This window comes from Crinia signifera, chromosome 4, assembly GCF_055691185.1.
Source record: "Crinia signifera chromosome 4, ASM5569118v1, whole genome shotgun sequence".
NCBI lineage: Eukaryota > Metazoa > Chordata > Amphibia > Anura > Myobatrachidae > Crinia > Crinia signifera.
Genome location: NC_139220.1, coordinates 25,813,337 through 25,830,345, shown reverse-complemented (window position 1 = coordinate 25,830,345; position 17,009 = coordinate 25,813,337). Strand labels below are relative to the sequence as shown.

Genomic DNA, 17,009 nt, shown 5'->3' with positions numbered 1-17,009 from the left:
GCACAGGCCGGTCATTTATACCATGAGGAGAAGGCAGGGCCTGCAGTGTGATCAGTCAGGTGCTGATGTCATCCCAGGTGAGTGTCATAAGGGCACTCAGGGCAGTAATAAGCACAATGTTCCATTATACACACAAGGTCATGGGTTCGATTCCCACCTTGGCCCTAACTGTGTGTTGGTTTGGAATGAATGCAGCACGTTTCAAATGGGCGCGGGCAATTTTTTTTATTAGGGAGGCCAATCCTGGGAATACCGGATAACCAAATACCGGAACATTGAAAGGTTTTTGCAGTTTGTGCAAATGTCGGAGGCTTCCACTAACCTGCAACAGTAGTCAGCGCTGATGTCAGGGACTCTCCTCATAATAGCCCGGGCACACCCGCATTGTTCCAACCACTCACAGAAAATGGTTACCACCCCTAAGCGCTGGTGTCCCGTCAGACAAAATCTGGCCACACCGCAGTTTATGATCCACATGCATTTTATTGTACTAATCACCCTCAGACATGCGCGATGCATATGGGCCCTTTTTCTGGTTGACTTATTAAGCCAGAGGTTCCCAAACGCGGTCCTCAAGGCACCCCAACGGTCCAGGTTTTAGGTATATACATGACTCAGCACATATGGTTAAATCAGACTGACTGAGTTACTAATTAAGTCACCTGTGGCCAAGCATGGTTATACTTAATACCTGGACCGTTGGGGGTGCCTTGAGGACCGCGTTTGGGAACCTCTGCATTAAGCTTACTGCGTCCCAGAGAGACCGCAGCTGCGAATACATGATATATATGACAATTGCATGAATTAAGAATGTATTGTGCAGTGCAACTGTTTCACCTGTTTCCATAGATAGAAATCCTTAAAACCTGACATGTTGTGGGTAGGGTAAGGCTGGTTTCACACACTCCGGCTGCTGCCGGACGGTGAAATCCCGCATGGCCAGGGAGCCGTGCCGCACACATTAGTTGTGAATGGACACTATTGTGTCCATTCACACGGGACGGCCACGGCCCGGCCGCACGGCTGCAGCTGGATCCCACCACTGGAAGGGACGGCTGCCGGGCTGTGGCCATCCCCGCCATGATAAACTAGTGTGTGCTGCACGGCTTCCTGGCCTACGTGTTTTCGCCGTCCGGCAGGAGCCGGAGTGTGTGAAACCAGCCTAATGCTGTGTACACACGGGGGAGATAGGTGCTATAATCGCTGGGAATATGGTCGCAGGCGACCATATTGCCAGTGATTGGGAGTGTGCCCCGGCGATAAATCGCCGGGTGCGCGCTCCCGTTTTCTGCCCCATTGTAATCGCTGGTCGCAGGAGCTTGCTCCTGCGACCAGCTAATTACCTCTGCGGCACCCCCAGCAGAGGTTCGTTTTCAACAGCGACCATCTCTGGTCGCTTGTTGAAAAGGAGACACTGAGCAATATATTGCTCAGCAATATATTGCAAGCAATATATTGCTAGCAATATATCTCCCCCCGTGTGTGTGTACACACCTTAAGTGAAGGGACTTTTGACATCCAAAAATAGCACTGCCATTGACACTACTAATGCTAATACTACCAGGTTAGTGGTGATTAACGAGTTAAATTAAGGCACATGTGTTCCCATTATCAGGTGTCCAATCATGGTATCAGGTGCCCCTAGCACATGTAATAAAGGTCTAGCCTCCTGTTATCCCTCCTCAGTCAGGATGGGATGTGTCAGAGCAGGGTGTGGGCTATTGGTGCTGATCTGGGCCTGTGGGATACAGTGGCTGGTGGGTGGCACACAGCACCTATGGGAAGGTGCCTCACACCTCCGCTGTGGCGTTGGTGACATGGAGCTGTCCTTTCCTTCATCAGTGGAGGGTGTTGCTTTCTCACTGAGTGTGCTTGGTGAGTACAGAGCAAACAAGGCTTTTAGTGGTGGGCTAGTAGTAATTACTCTGTCTTCAGCTTGATGAAGATCAAATTATGATCCTATATAATAGGAGGCTAATGTGGCTCCTCACCTCTATGGGTGACTTCTAGTGTCTTGTATGCTGATGGCCAGTAGATGGCAGCTGACCATACTTTCCTACTCTTGAAAACTAGTTTTTGGGAGAAAATAGTTGGTGGTAAAAGTTCACATGGTGTTCTGTTGTGGGGGGAAATGTCAGTCTTTACCCAAGGGGCATGTGGGTATGGATCATTGGACAGCAACAAGGTTGACCTGACTGAAGGTCGACACCAGCATTAGGTTGACATGGGGAAGATTGACAGTCAAAAGGTCAACATGGGTTTTTTTTTTCCCTTTTTTTTCCCCTTTTTTTTTTTTTTTTTGTCCCGAATATCGGCACACTATACAAATATTCTCCCTCCACACCCTGGTGGATAGTAGGGCATTAAATACCATCTCCTCCCCCAAAAAAGTGGAAAAACCCCATGTCTACCTAATGCTTGTGTCAACCTAACAACCCATGTCGACATGATTGTCAACCTAGTGACCGTATCCCGGGGCATGTCTAGCTCTATTTGGCTATACAGTATAGGAGCTTCAATTGATGTAAGAAATTTCTACATAACATTATCTATATATTTTGGTGAGTTTTAGCAAACATTTATAGCACCTCTGCAACTGATGGGGCAATTTAAGTCTTGCTATGTCTGGGTGCATGTCCTTTTTTGATGGGCTGGTAACTTGACCAATACTTTGCTCCTGATGTGGTAACTTGGCTGAACCAATTGCAACCAGCTGTATCTTGGTATCTTCAGCCCTGATTACTGCATTAGTAATGGGGATTCAGTCAAAAGTGGATGGAGACACATGGCTGTGTTCTGACACCACCTCAAAGCCCCACCCCTAGGCTCTGATTGGTGCAGTTAAAGAACAGGGCTGACAATCGGTTGAAGAACCCATTGACGGTCTCTTGCCATATAACCATTGATGGTAAGGACACTGATGTCCATCCCTGAAAGTTTGCTTTGTTAATTTTTTTTTTTTTTTTTTGCTCAAACCACGTGAGGTATTCACGTGGTTTGAGCAAAAATAATGAACAAAGCAAACTTTCTTGTAGTGCAAAAATTAGTTTGTAAATTCCAATGTCACGGGCCCCATTTGACTGAGAACCCCACACAATCTAATGATGCTGTATAAGCACAACCAATCTGCCTTTTTTTTTTTTTTCTCTAGACCTCCAAGGCGAGCCTCACAGTCTCGACAATAACTCTGCCTGTGGCTTCTGGGTAGGGCAGAGACTCGGTGACTTGGTGGTCATTGGTGCTGCTTATGATGGGTGCTATGTGACAGAGGAGGTAAGGAAACATTGATGTCATGAGTAGGGGACACACACCCGTACTACTCTGTTGATGTGTCCTGATGTTCCTTGGTGCACCTGCCCAGGGGTAGCCAACTCCAGTCTTCGAGAGCTACCAACCGGTCATGTTTTCCAACTCACCTCGTAGGTGCACAGCTGCACTCATTATTGACTGACACATTTTAAAAGATCCACAGGTGGAGCTAAATACTTCCCTTGTGATTCTGTGAGAACCCATGGAAAACGTTAACTGTTGGTAGCTCTTGAGGACTGGAGTTGGCTACCCCTGCCATAGGCCTTTATGGGGTGTCGCCAGCTTTTGCTTTTTTGCAGTGCAGGTTTTCCTGCATAATGTGTCCTCCCAAAAATCTTGGCTTTTTTTTCATATAACAATTAAGAACTGTTTGGGGTTGGGCATGTATTCTTTGTTAAACAAAGACCATAGCTGGGCATCTCTACCACAGACTAAACTCCCCAAAGCAACGCCATAATACATGAGCCCTTGTGTTAGTATATGAAGGGAGGCTGTAATGTTCCTGTGTATTGGCAGGATGGAGACTACATGATGACTCTGCTTCTGGAAGAGATCGTGAACAGAACTGTTAATCAATACAAAGTGGAAAAGAAGTGTCCCGTTATGGATGGTAACCTGCCCTTCGTAGGAGTTGTAACAATAACCTTGTCTTCATTGGTCGTTCCATTTGTCTAGTCTTTATATTCATTTGTATTAAATAGCAACACATTACAAATGGCAGCAGTGGGCACTCGGTGGTGCCTTCAAGTGCACATGTTGACTACAATGAAGGCAGCCATTTTGTGAGATGACATTCGTGAGAACGTAGTCTTATCAAGACGCCACTGGCTCTTGGTGAGATTGTAATACCAAAATATTATACTATTGCTAATGGCCCTTATTCAGATCTGATCACAGTACAAATTTGTTCTCAAAATGGGCAAAACCATGTTCACTGCAGTTGGGGCAGATGTAACATGTGCAGAGTGTTAAATTTGGGTGGGGTGTGTTGAAAGTGCATTATTTTTACACTGCAGTGCACATGGTTTTGCCCATTTTGAGAACCAATTTGTACTGCGATCAGGTCTGAATAAGGGCCAATATGTAAACAAGCCGCTTTTTTGCCCCAGCAAAACCCACCACAGAAAGTTGGAAGCCCCCCTCAACTCTGCTCTGGCGTTAGTACGCCGGAACTTCCCTGCTGCCGCTGTCCCCGCTGCCTAAGCCGCCTGTTAGTTTCAGCAGTGACGTTGGTGGCAGGCTGGGGGATGTTTGCGGCGGCTCGGGAGGACTTGGGTGCCTGAGCGCTCCCGAGTCCCCCCCATACCACCCAAGGGGTTAAGGTTCTACAATGGCAGTAAGTCATGTTTAAACTATTACATTTTTTATTTTTTCATGGCCAGGAAAAGCATTCTAAAGTATCTACTTGTTTATACAGTTCCCATGGATGCTCCGAGTGTAAGTGTGTGTACTACTGTGGTGCGAGCAGATCGCCTCTCCTGTGCTAATAAGTCTGTGTCAAGAGACATCTGTGAGGAAGTCGGATGCTGCTTTTCCCCAACTGATTCTACAATGCCCTGTTACTATGGGAACAAATGTAAGTACTCAATGCTTGCTGTACCTAAAGACGAGACTTTGAGGGCAGAGCGATAGGTGTGACCTCCAATGGTATAGAGAAGGCTAAAGCCTAAACGTCTCTAAAATCAGAAGTTTATTTGTCTGTATGACACAGCGCCTAAAGGATTCAGGGGCCGATTTTATTAAGCTCCGTGAAGTAATAAAGTGGCTGGAACTTCTTCACTGCTCAATCAGCTTTTGCAGGCTGCGTTTGAAAAATGACAGGAGCTGATTGGCTGGTGATAAAGTACCAGCCCCTTTTTCACTTCACCAAGCTTTATAAATCTGCCCCTTGAGTGTCTGGGTCATGTTTTGGGTTATCTGGATACAACTTCTACATTATGTCCATTTAGATAAACGGCCTTCTGTTCCCTACAGTGACTACACAGTGCACAAGCAACAACTACATGGTGGTCGCAGTTTCTGCACATCTGACTGTGCCACCTCTAATCCTGGGCTCTGTCAATGTCGTTGGCGTGAACTCCTCTTCTTGCCCGGGGTATCTGGTGATGACTAGTAACTCCTTTGTGGTATTCAGTTTCCCCTTCTCTTGTGGAGGCCTACGTCAGGTAGGTAAATAGGTGTTAAGTAGAGCTGACTCTCTCTCTCCTTGATCTGTCTATGCACAATAGAACAATACATTTCAAGCTTTGGAGAGAGGGGCCGTTATCTGTGGTAACCAATGAGCTTCTGTCATTTCCAAGGCTGGGCTAGATAAATTACTTTTTATAAGCGGATTGGCTGCTTTGGGCAACTTCTCAGCTTCATATTTGTCCACGGCTTGATACATCTCATGAATTATCTGCTGTATTGGTATGTAAACTATCCAAATGTGTTTACACAGGAGTCAGGTGGTGCGTTGGTCTATGAGAATACCATTAAAGGTGTAAGGAGCGCAGCCTCGTGGAGTGGATTTTCCATTACGCGGGACAGTATTATGAAGTAAGCGAAAAATACCTTGTGATCCCTGTCAGTCAGTGAAATGGTATTCATGTAATTAATACAGATGTCCTTTTATTTGATCTCCAGGGTGACTGTCCGCTGCAGCTATTCCCAATCAGGTGTTGTACCTTTACAATTTCACGTATCAACTCTGCCGCCGCCGCTTCCGGTGTCAACGTCTGGACCGCTGTCTCTGGAAATGACCATAGCCCAAGGTGACTAAAACAAGCAAGACGGTGGTATCTACTGGGCTTAAGCCTTGCCGCAGGCATGTCCAAATTGTGGCCCTCCAGCTGTTGTGAAGCTACACATTCCAGCATGCCTTGCTATAGTTTTAGCATGCCCTAATAGCAAAATTGTGGCAAGGCATGATGGGACTTGTAGTTTCACAACAGTTGGAGGGCCATAGTTCTAACTAGTGCATTTTAAGTATTCCAGTGGTTCCCAATTGTGGTCCTCTAGGCACCCCAATGGCCCAAGTTTTAGGGTTATCCATGCTTGTGCACAGATGGCATAATCAGATATCTGTCACTAGTACCTCAGTTTAAGCATGGCTATTCTTAAAACCTGGACTGTTCCTTGGCAATCACTAAAGTGTCTTATAGCAAATGGTCCACCTCAACCTAAGAATATGTAAAACTTGTCCACTTCTCTGCTCCTTTTTAAAAGTGTTGCAGGATGGAGACCCCTAATATACAGTAGAGCGTGTTTTATGAAGGAGCTTTCCTATTAATCTGACACTGAAAGCTTGAGGCCAGCTCTCTGTAATAGAACACTTAACTTGATAAGGGCAGGATGTATTAACATACATTGCATATGTACTAACATATGTGGCTAGCATCGCGGTGTGGTGACTGAGGCCCCCCACGATACCTGTGCTGTGCGGGAGGGTCCCCTCCTGGGCTCTGCAGTGGTCCCCCCAAGGTGCTGGAGGGATCTTTGTACATTCGAAAATGCAGTAAAACCCCTGAAACCGGGTGTTTTTAACCCTTTTTTTTTTTTTTTTTTGTGTGGCCATGATTCGCTTCTACATTCGATTTTTGATCCTTATCCTGCAGATATGGATTATCAATCGTACTACTCTGAAGGGGACTACCCTGTTGTTAAAGTGCTTAGAGATCCAGTCTACTTGGAGGTCCACCTTCTGTACAGAACTGATCCAAGCCTCAACCTGATCTTAAATGACTGTTGGGCCACCAATTCTGTGGATCCCACTCTCGGCCCTCAGTGGCCCATCTTGTTGAACAGGTAGTAAGCCAGTGAATGACCATTCAACTGCTCATTTAGCTTGTGCCTTGAACCTTTTTTTTTTTTTTTTCTCCAGTTGTCCTTTTATTGGAGACAACTATGTTACTCAGCAGATTTCTGTCCAAGGCCCGACCGCAGATGTTCCTTTCCCATCGCACTACAGTCGCTTTATCGTCAGCACCTTCACGTTCGTAGACCCCACCACCAACATTGCTCTCGATGGACTGGTAAACTGAAATGTGCTAACCTAAAGCTCTCCTGTGTGCTATTGTAATCAGAAAATATATTTTCATTAAATATAATCCTTTTTTCCACAGGTTTACTTTCACTGTAGTGTTTCTATCTGTGTCCAATCTGCCACGGAGAACTGCCTGGTGTACTGTAATTTGAGGAAACGTGAGTATTGCAGCAGCATTCCAGGTGGCATACATGTCGTCCAACTGTAAATAGGCCTTAGATGGCGGCAATGACACTGACCCCCCTCCACAACGGGGTAGCCAGGTCATCAGAGGGAGTGGCATCATTATGGCCATGCCCACCACTATAGAATGCTTAGACTACAGGCACTGTACAGTGGTGGGGTGTGGCAAAGATTCAGCACAATAACATCTGCCACCCTTAAGTGAGTGGCATGTTTGTGCCACCATGGAACTTTTCAGGTGGCACGGGCCTGCTACCGTACTTTAGAAAGCGTCCAGGCAGTTTTGGGTCTATTGGTGTATATATTAATATACAGTAGCAAAATTACAACCATTTTCAATGATACTGCTAATAGGGGCTGCTATATCTAGCACAGTGGTGTCAAACTCATGGCCCTCCAGCTATTGAACTACAAGTCCCAGCATGCCCACAGATTTTATGTAATGGATTGCTTAAACTGGCAGGGCATGCTGGGACATGTAGTTCCACAACAGCTGTAGGGTCATGAGTTTCATACCATTGATCTACCATGACTGGATGCTTGAGCACAAGTTTGGGGTGGAGGATTATAAAACTCATTGTCCAATCTTCTTAGGGAGAATGCATAAACGCCACGAGCCACAGCCTCTGAAGAACTTGGTGACTTCAAATGGACCAATCAAATTTATTCCCGTTGAGAAAGAAGGAATTAAACTGGAAGGTACAGTAACTTGCCTTGTTACTCACGGAGCATTATATTGTGTATATACCCGAATTATATATATATATATTTTTTTTTTCCTTGTCTTCGTTCTGGTGTCTAGGCCATATGCAGCCTGAATACTCGCCTATGGACCTCTTCAGAGCAGCGGCTGCTGCCGGGGCAGTTGCCTGTGTGACTGGAATTATTTTAGCTGTATGGTTCCGCCATAGGAATCGTTCTGCAAAAAGTACATTGTAAGCCGTTCAATAAACTATTTTAAAGCGCTAATGTCTGTGTCTAATTCTAGTATAACAGGCGACTGGGTAGCCTGCCAAGCCCTGACCACAACGTCTTAGGGCCTTGTATTTCATTACAGGGCTGCTTTTAAAGCATTGGTGACTGCAGCTCTATCACTCTGGTTTCTGTGCCTATAACAATGATTCATTCATGGATATGGTCCATAGGGTGGGATGTATTAAAATACATTGCCGCAATTCCAGCGCATATGTACTAACATATGCATCTGGCAGTGCGGTGATGGAGGCCCCCCCCCCCCCCCCGCGATACCTGTGGTGTGTGGGGGGGGTCCTCCGTCATCTCCCTACCACCTGCTTCTCCCCTCAAGCCGGGGACAGCTAAGAAGGCTGTCCCCAGCGTCTGTTCCACCTGCAGTGGGAAGGACGTCCGGGTGCCTTTCTAGGGGAGGAGGGGTTTACCTTCTGGGAGGACATTTCAGGAAGGTAAGCCCAAGGGAGGGGGGTTGTGGCGAAAAGAAGCAAATAGGCTTCTATAAGGTATTTCCACCCAAAGATGGCGATACACTACTATGCAGTATCGGTGCGGCTGGGTTTACTGCATTTTCAATTGAATACATCTCGCCCATAATATTGAAATCCAACTGTCCTGGTCACCAGCAGATATCACCTCCTATTTTAGCGTAGCTGCATTGCCGGTGAAGGGTAACGGGGCAGGGGCCTGCATTGCACAGAGCGATGGGTGGCTGAGACTCCTGCTGTAGCAGTGTTGTATCTAATTGCAGTGGGTTAATGCATTTGCTGATCACTGGTGTGTGTGTGTGTGGTAGTTCTGCGTGGTCAGATGCAATGTCACTACACCAGTCTCCTTTTCATTTGGGCACCATCTAGTTATCTGCTGGTAACCAGCAGATGAGCCGAGGTGGCTGGCGATGATGGAGGAGCGATCTCGTAAACACTGGGTGGTTTTTGCACTGAAAGCGGCTCAAGCTGCAAAACTGAGGTGCTTTGAGCTCAGTGTTGCCCAGTGTGTATGGCGCTCTGGAATGCCATGATTGATTTCTACTTGGCTCGGAGGAAGCTATGGGTGTATATGTACAAAGTGATGTCATTTATCAAACACCACCTGTAACCTGGCATGTCTTATCTTTGTGCTGGTACAAATGCCCCATAGTCACTAGCTGTATGACCACTTGCTCCTCTAAAACGTAGTGTGTGTGTGTGTGGTCTTATTTTACCTTCAATAACCCACTCCACTGGCTAAGGCTAGCTATAGGGATGTAGTGTATGGGATCATATACTGTAGCTTTTCACCATCTTCCTGGAATTAGCTGGTGAGTACCCATTTACACGAAGGATTCCTCCTCAGTGGTCAGGTAAATGAAGGCATACCTCCCCAATGGTTCTGCTTTCTACAGTTGGGAGTTGCTGTGCACAGAGGGGCTGGCCATGCCCCCACAGTGGCAAAATGGGGGCATGGCCTTGCTGGAGTGAGTTGTAGGCCACACTGCATCCCTTCATCAGTGTATTGACAGTTGGGAGGTAGGTGTCTTACACTCATGACCCCCAATAGTGATTCTTCTCCTGTGCTAATACTACCACAGACACAGCTGTGCTAACATGTAAGACTGTCACATGCTGTTCTGGTTTTTGGTGTGCTCCTGGTCATTTGCACTGGTAACGGCCATGATAAGTGCAAACAGCTGACTGCTGCATACCCAATGGTTGATAAGTATTGGTTCCAACCAATTATCAGCTACCCAGGGGTATAAAGGGGAATTCTTTATTCGCTGCTGCCAGTGCGATGTTATCCTTTTCCTTGCTAGCTGTGTTCTCCAGCCCTGAGACTTTTTGCGGAGTATCTATCTGCTGTGTTCCTGCAGACCTTTCCATGCTGGTCCTGTTCACCAGCACCAACCTAGACAAACGATACCAGGCCTCTGTTTCTCTCCACCCTTCTTTAGCTCTAATCAAGATTCCCCAGTCCAGTTCCACAAATGACTGTCTTTGACAGTGTCAATGTATCAGTCATACTTTCGGTGATAAATATGAGTATCAATGGGCATATAAACTAGATACGTTGAACTAAATCATTCAAACATACAGTATTACATTGTCCCAGCAGATACATTGGTAGGTCTGGTTGTGTGTATGGGTGACAAGCCAACTGCCCATACAATCTGCAGAGACTGTATGTGACGACCAACTGTGATGTCAGAAGCCCACCTGGTTATGATGTCTGGTCAGAATGTAGGTCTACCTAATCAGCCACAGAGTTTATATGATGCCTTTTGGGGGAGAATTCTCTAATACTAATCGGGATACAGTCGACAGGGCTAAGGCCAACAGACTTGGAAAGTCGACACAAGCAACAGCTCAACAATGGGGTGGTTGATGGGTTTTTCACCCCCCCCCTCCTTGTGGACTTGTGCCAATAGGCAATATTACATGCCCTACCATCCACTATGATGTGATGGGAGAAAATAATAGTGGGATGAGTGCAGCAGAGCACCATGCCTACAAAAATATATACTGTATGTCAACCTTAGCCATGTTGACTGATTTCAGGTGTTGCCCTTAACCCTGTCTACCTTCATTGAGTTGATGCAGCGATAAACCAGGAGGAAAATGGCTTCCAGTTCCCGTATCTAAGACAACCATATTTGCTTCAGTACCTAGAACAGTGATGGCTAACCTTGACACTCCAGCTGTTGTTGATCTACACATCCCAGCATGCCCTGCATCAATTTTAGCATGGCTAAATAGTAAAACTGATGCAGGGCATGCTGGGATTGCAACAGCTGGAGTGTCAAGGTTAGCCATTACTGACCTAAAACACAGCTTCAGTCCATGGAACTCTTTCTTAGTTACTGTTCGGATGTGACCTTTGTAAGCATTGCTGGTACACAGCAGTAAGTTACAGATAAAGTGATTTTATTTATAAGAAAAATTGTTTGCAGTCAGCAAGTTGCGTTTCCGTCAGTTTTAAAAGGTGCAATCATAATTTATTGACCCAGTTGAATATCAAAGAACTGTGATTTGGATCCCATATCTTCCGCGGCGGCTTCCATTTCCTGGCTCATCGTGCTATGCTTGTTCAACCTCTCAGCACTGTGGCGGATGCCGTAGCCAAAATATATAATGAAACCTGCAAGAGTTACATATAGTCTTATATTCTAGAAGAGTTAGGTTTCTAATGTTCAGAATAAGTTGTGACAGATTGTAGATTGCTGACATCAGCAATCAAACTTACCGAGTACCATCCAGATCGCATATCGGAGCCATGTGTCTAGACTCAACTGAGCCATCAGGTAAATATTAACTAGGATGCTAAGGACCGGTAGAAATGGCAGACATGGGACCTACAAAAGAAAAAAAAAAATAATAATTGGTTTCTAATGGTAGAATTTACACATTTATGGAAAATACAAGTTTGAAGTAATATCTTATGCAATGCATCAATGACAGAAATATACCCCTTTTACACCAGTGGTTGGACCCGTGATGTTGCTGCTCCAGTCCGGGGCGTGGTGTAAATGGGCTGAAAAAAAAAAACGCGGGTACTGTTCCCCGGGAATCTGATCCGGCAAATGTTCAGGGTCGGACACGGGGCTTATCCGGGGCTCAGGGTGGTGTAAATGGACATTATCCGGGATATTTGGCAGGAAGAAGGCCGCGAAGAGCTGATTGGTGCTTCTGCGGCTCTGGCAGATGATGTCATCTCCCGGAGACGCACACATGGAGCAGCGCAGAAGCAGCGTTACCACGCTGTTTGCAGCCTGTACCCTACACTACAGCAACAGTCTGTGCTGGAAGAACTCTCCCCAGTGTGTTTTTGGGCACAAAGTATTACTTTTGGTCTATTTCCAAGTTTTTACAAGTTTGTATTCATACGCATCTTCATCTTTCTTTATGAGAATGCATTACATCTATAAAGATTCCAATGTATGATGATTTTATGCATATTTTCAGCTTAATAAAGCAAAAAACTTGAACAGTTTCATGTTCCATTTCTTGTGACATCATCATCAACAGGAAAACAGATAACACCATGCGCTGCTGAGTGGATAGTGTAATTGCCTTGCTGAATAAAATGTACACTGGACACACTGTAGAATTAGAAATTTATAAAGAGTAACATGTAATGATACAATTTAATAAAAATAAAACAGATACATAGATTGCAATAGTAGCAAATTAGTAACAAAATATATAGAACATGTAATCCTACTCCATGGATCTAAGTTTTTTCTCCAATAAGGAATCACTGTAAAACATGGATAGTGATATACGTTAAGGCGGCTTGCTTGAGCTGGTAGCGGCAGTAGCTGAGATAAGAATAGCCGTCAGGACAGCGGGACAGCTTGGCGGCTGAGCGGCTGCACATGGTACAGCAACAAATCAGCTGTTAGGTGGTGAACCTGGAGTGGTAATGTGCAGCAGAGTCAACGTCAACGCGTTTCGTTTCTGTAGCAACCGGAAACTTTCTCCGTCTTGAGCAGCGCATGGTGTTATCTGTTTTCCATTTGTTTTAAATCTCTTTTGTGGGTACCAGCAGACCCCCTAGAACACCTGCAGCAGCAGTGGCTAATTATTCGAAATCATTTATTTAATTTTAAATCCATCCAATTACAATAATCTAGCGCCGGATCTTGCAGTCTTGTTGGGTGGCTGTTTAGCTACCCTCATCCTGCAAACCCTTGTGACCTCATCATCAACAGGCCAAAAAGCCATTTTTTAATGACAGCAGCAAGGAAAGGCAGGGCTGATCCGTTTTCAGTGTAAAAGGGCATTACCCGGGAATAACCTGGATTGAAGTGCACCCGGCATTCTGGTGTAAAAGTGGTAATATTGGGATTTGCAAATTAAAGCATATTTCCACTTTCACAAATCTACACTTCAAACATTCTGGCATCTGGTTGACAACACAAAAACGGGTGCTTCCATGTACGAGAGTCTCCATACTGTACCCATTCTCTAAAAACTGTAAATTGGTAATGAATGACCTGCCAAGCATCAGAGCAATTATGTTTGGATTTGCTGTCACACTGGCGGCTGGGAAGAGGATTGCACAAGCAGAATGAAAAGAGTGGAGGTGGGATAAGTGTACGCAGTAAGTGCACCTTCTTCTATGGAGAAGTGTAAAAACAAAAATTGTACTGAAAGGTAGTGAATTCGGGAGTGTTCCCTGTCAACACGCCAATGTCCTCTCTGCAAAACTTAGCAGCAGCTCAGAGCTGGTGGAGACTGCATATATTTTGATACATTTCATTGTAACATGTAACATGTGCAAAAACATTTCTAGGCCAAAGTGCAAGCACGCAGGGCCGGTGCTACTCATTGCAGCGCCCCAGGCGGAGGGGGTGAGGGACGCCCCTCCGCTCACCAGCTGGGGGGGTGATGTGCCCCCGGAGGGAGGGGTGTGTGTTATGCGCCGGGGGGTTGATGCGCCGCCACTGGGCACACAGCTAGTCCCCAGGCAGCACGGACTGAGTAGCTGCGCAGACGGGTGGGGGTAGACTCGGCGGCTCCGCCACCCACCGGAGATTGCCGCTGGCAGCCGGATTTGCGGCTGGCTCTGGCGGGGGCTCGGGCGGCCGCCTCCCGCCGCTGAAGATTGCTGCTGATGACCGGCAGCCAGGGATGGGGACTGTGTCAGGCAGCAAGTTACACAGGCAGGCTCCGGCTGGGGGGGGGGAGGAAATCACTCACACTCACCGAATAGCTGCCTGTGCTGTGAGACACGCTGCAGCTGCCAGCTTCCAGTTGCAAGTTCCTCTGCGGTAGTTTCCTCCTACTGCTGCTGGCCGGCTGCAGCTCACTACCGCCCTCCAGTGGCCGGCGCCCTAGGCAAATGCCTAAGCCTGCCTAGTGGTGGCGCCGGCCCTGCAAGCACGTAATATTACACCTATAATTCAGACTGTTCCAACCTGCAGATCATCATCTATATACAGTATATGTCTAGTGTCTGTGTGTCTCTGAAACACTGCCATCTGTTGGCAGCGAGTGAATCTACATATTTTTCTCTCACACATGCACATACACAGAGGCAATCACAAGGTAGCAGACTAGCTTTGGAAGCTTCATGCGGGCTTAAGGTGGCCATACATTTACAGATCGATTGTCAGATTGGGCTGGTTGGAACAAAATTCTGGTAATGGATGAGAACAAATGACAGTTGACCATTTGCTTTGAAATGCTGGAAAACTGCCAAAAACTGTCATTCAAATACTACCAGGTTTTTGTTCCAATCAGCCCACTCTGACAATCGATCTGTAGATGGGGCATGGGCCCCATTACTTGTTTTTAATACAATAATTAAACAAAATAAAAAAAAACTAAACAAGAAGTGTCCTCAAATCCTTCATCAGAGCAAAACAGTCTGATTTAATGGTGTGTACACATGGGAGATATGCTGTGCTATGCGAGTCCCGATACGATCAGATGGTATCGGGACTTGCATAGCATGGCATGCTGCAGAGGCACAATTTTGACTATATAGTGCAGATCTGGCAGCGCAGGATGGGTAGCGCTGGTGGGCAGGGGGGCCCTGCGGCGTATGGGAAGTGAGCGGCGGGGGCCCTGCAGCAGATGGGAACATTCCCATCATAGAGAATATGGGGGATATGCAATCCCGGATGATATTTCCCCCAGGTGGAAATAGCCAGAACCGTCTGGAATCCGCCTTTCTATGGAGACCAATCCGTATTATCGGAAACGGCCTCTGGATTGTCAACTATCCGTGCCTGTTTTCTCTGAAGATAAATATATTCCACCAGTCTGAAGTATTGACCTGACTTTGAATGACATTCGGACTAATAATGTCAGAAGCAGTCGCTATTTCCTCCCTGGCGGAAATAACAGGCAAGATTGAATACCCCGTATGGGCATGATTATTCACACTCACCATGAATGCGGCTTTACTCTGATTTTGTGGCTGTCTCCAGATGAAGACGGTGATCGCTGCAATTCCAAAGAGAGCAAGGACAAGCGGAGTAACACACCAGAATGAACCGGACAGCACATGCCGCGCTCCTGCCGTAGACACCACGCTCGCTACGCAGACCAGGACGGCTGGAAGTAGATAACCTTCTCTGTAGTTATGGCATTATCTTTATATCGTAACCATTTTATTTAGCATTAATCATGTGAGTAATTTTTGGAAGAAAACAGGACTATAACATTAACACGTTTGAATGAGGGGGAAAGGAGGGGGAGGATTTCTGCCTGCACAATATTTTGGACCTATGTTGCCCGTTGTACTGTTTATGTTGCGGGGGTGCCACTCAGGGTAACTGTAGTCATGTAAGGGGAGGGGGTGGCACAGGAGATTGTGCAAAAAAAATAGTTACACTGGTTGAGTGCACACAAAAATAATTTTTTTTGCTTGAATTTATATTTTATTTAGAATAATGGAGTCATTAAAATTGAACTTTTAATAAACTTTTCATAAAATTACCCCTTTGTTGTGTATCCTTTATTTATGTATACACAGAGGGGAATGAGTCGTTCTAGGTGAAATAAAGAGTTAAAATCACATATACTTAGACATGGTGCTCATACAAATAATGAGAAAAAGTGAAAAGTAGTTATTTAAAAAAAGTCAGAGCCCGTCTCTTGCTGCACTGTATTTGATTGTATCTTTATAAGGAGATTTACTGGGTCTTGAAAAAGTCCTCCTTGTGAGGAAGAAACGCGTTGGTGAACTGCATTCTACAGCTACCTAAGGAAGGAGGAACCAGAGAAATCACCAGTGGACTGCCCAGCCGTATTCACGATTAGGATTGGGAATCCCTGCTTGTTTGGAACTGCGTAATAGCTAGTTCCAGACCATCTGGTAATTTTCTTATCTCCTCCTTATTCAAGGATTCGCTGCTGAGGATTTCTTTTGATGCACTTTATATGTAGTGCTTTTTATATTTGTGTATTTTAAACTGTATTTTATATGGCCATTGTGATTAAATTGTGATGTTTTAAACGTACTTCACTATTTTATGCCATTTCTCTTTTATTGCATACGGGATGCACATGAGAGGGACCCTGGAATTTATGGAATATTCAAGCGCCTGATAAGTCACTATTCTATTTTTTGTTTGTGGGTCTATTTATATGTTTATGTACATTGTTGCCATTAATTTGGCTTCCAGCCCAGTCTTCTCTCTCTTTTGATGTATTACCATAGATGTTTGTACTGGCTATTACTTTTGCCAGTTAGCTTCCGCTTATTGGCTCTTAGGGTGCCCATACACTAGTAAGATTTATCTTCAGATCTGGCTGGTTGGAACAAAAACCTGGTTATGGATGAGTGACAGTTTGGCAGTTTTCCAGCATTTCCAAGCAAATGGTAACTGTCATTTGCTCTCATCCATAACCATGTTTTTGTTCCAACCAGACAGATCTCCAGATAAATCTGCGTGTGTATGGCCACCTTTAGTCCAATGCTTTTTCCTCTTCCGACACGTGTTTCACCTAATAAGGCTTTTTCAAGACCAACCTTGGTCTTGAAAAAGCCTTATTAGGTGAAAAGCCTTATTAGGTGAAACACATGTCGGAGCTCT

At 45.6% G+C, this 17,009-nt stretch overlaps 2 protein-coding genes across 2 annotated transcripts in view; one reads left to right on the top strand and one right to left on the bottom strand.

Annotated features, from left to right (window-relative positions):
• The first annotated feature begins 1,665 nt into the window (after positions 1–1,665).
• Positions 1,666–8,485, top strand: LOC146073892 (zona pellucida sperm-binding protein 4-like). Its single transcript, XM_083181455.1, has 12 exons — positions 1,666–1,875; positions 3,152–3,273; positions 3,826–3,919; positions 4,727–4,885; positions 5,284–5,474; positions 5,750–5,847; positions 5,935–6,062; positions 6,906–7,095; positions 7,172–7,322; positions 7,413–7,491; positions 8,111–8,215; positions 8,319–8,485. Exons 1-12 carry the CDS (start codon positions 1,692–1,694, stop codon positions 8,453–8,455), a joined length of 1,638 nt encoding a protein of 545 aa, XP_083037581.1. The 5' UTR covers positions 1,666–1,691; the 3' UTR covers positions 8,456–8,485.
• Positions 8,486–11,364: 2,879 nt separating this feature from the next.
• LOC146073891 (cationic amino acid transporter 2-like) overlaps positions 11,365–17,009 on the bottom strand; it is a 36,292-nt gene continuing 30,647 nt past the window's right edge. The window contains exons 11-13 of the mRNA XM_083181454.1: positions 15,359–15,525; positions 11,705–11,813; positions 11,365–11,599 (exon numbers count right to left, since the gene is read on the bottom strand). Of these exons, the coding sequence (XP_083037580.1) occupies positions 11,457–11,599; positions 11,705–11,813; positions 15,359–15,525 (419 nt within the window). The 3' untranslated portion in view covers positions 11,365–11,456. The remainder of the gene's footprint in view (positions 11,600–11,704; positions 11,814–15,358; positions 15,526–17,009) is intronic.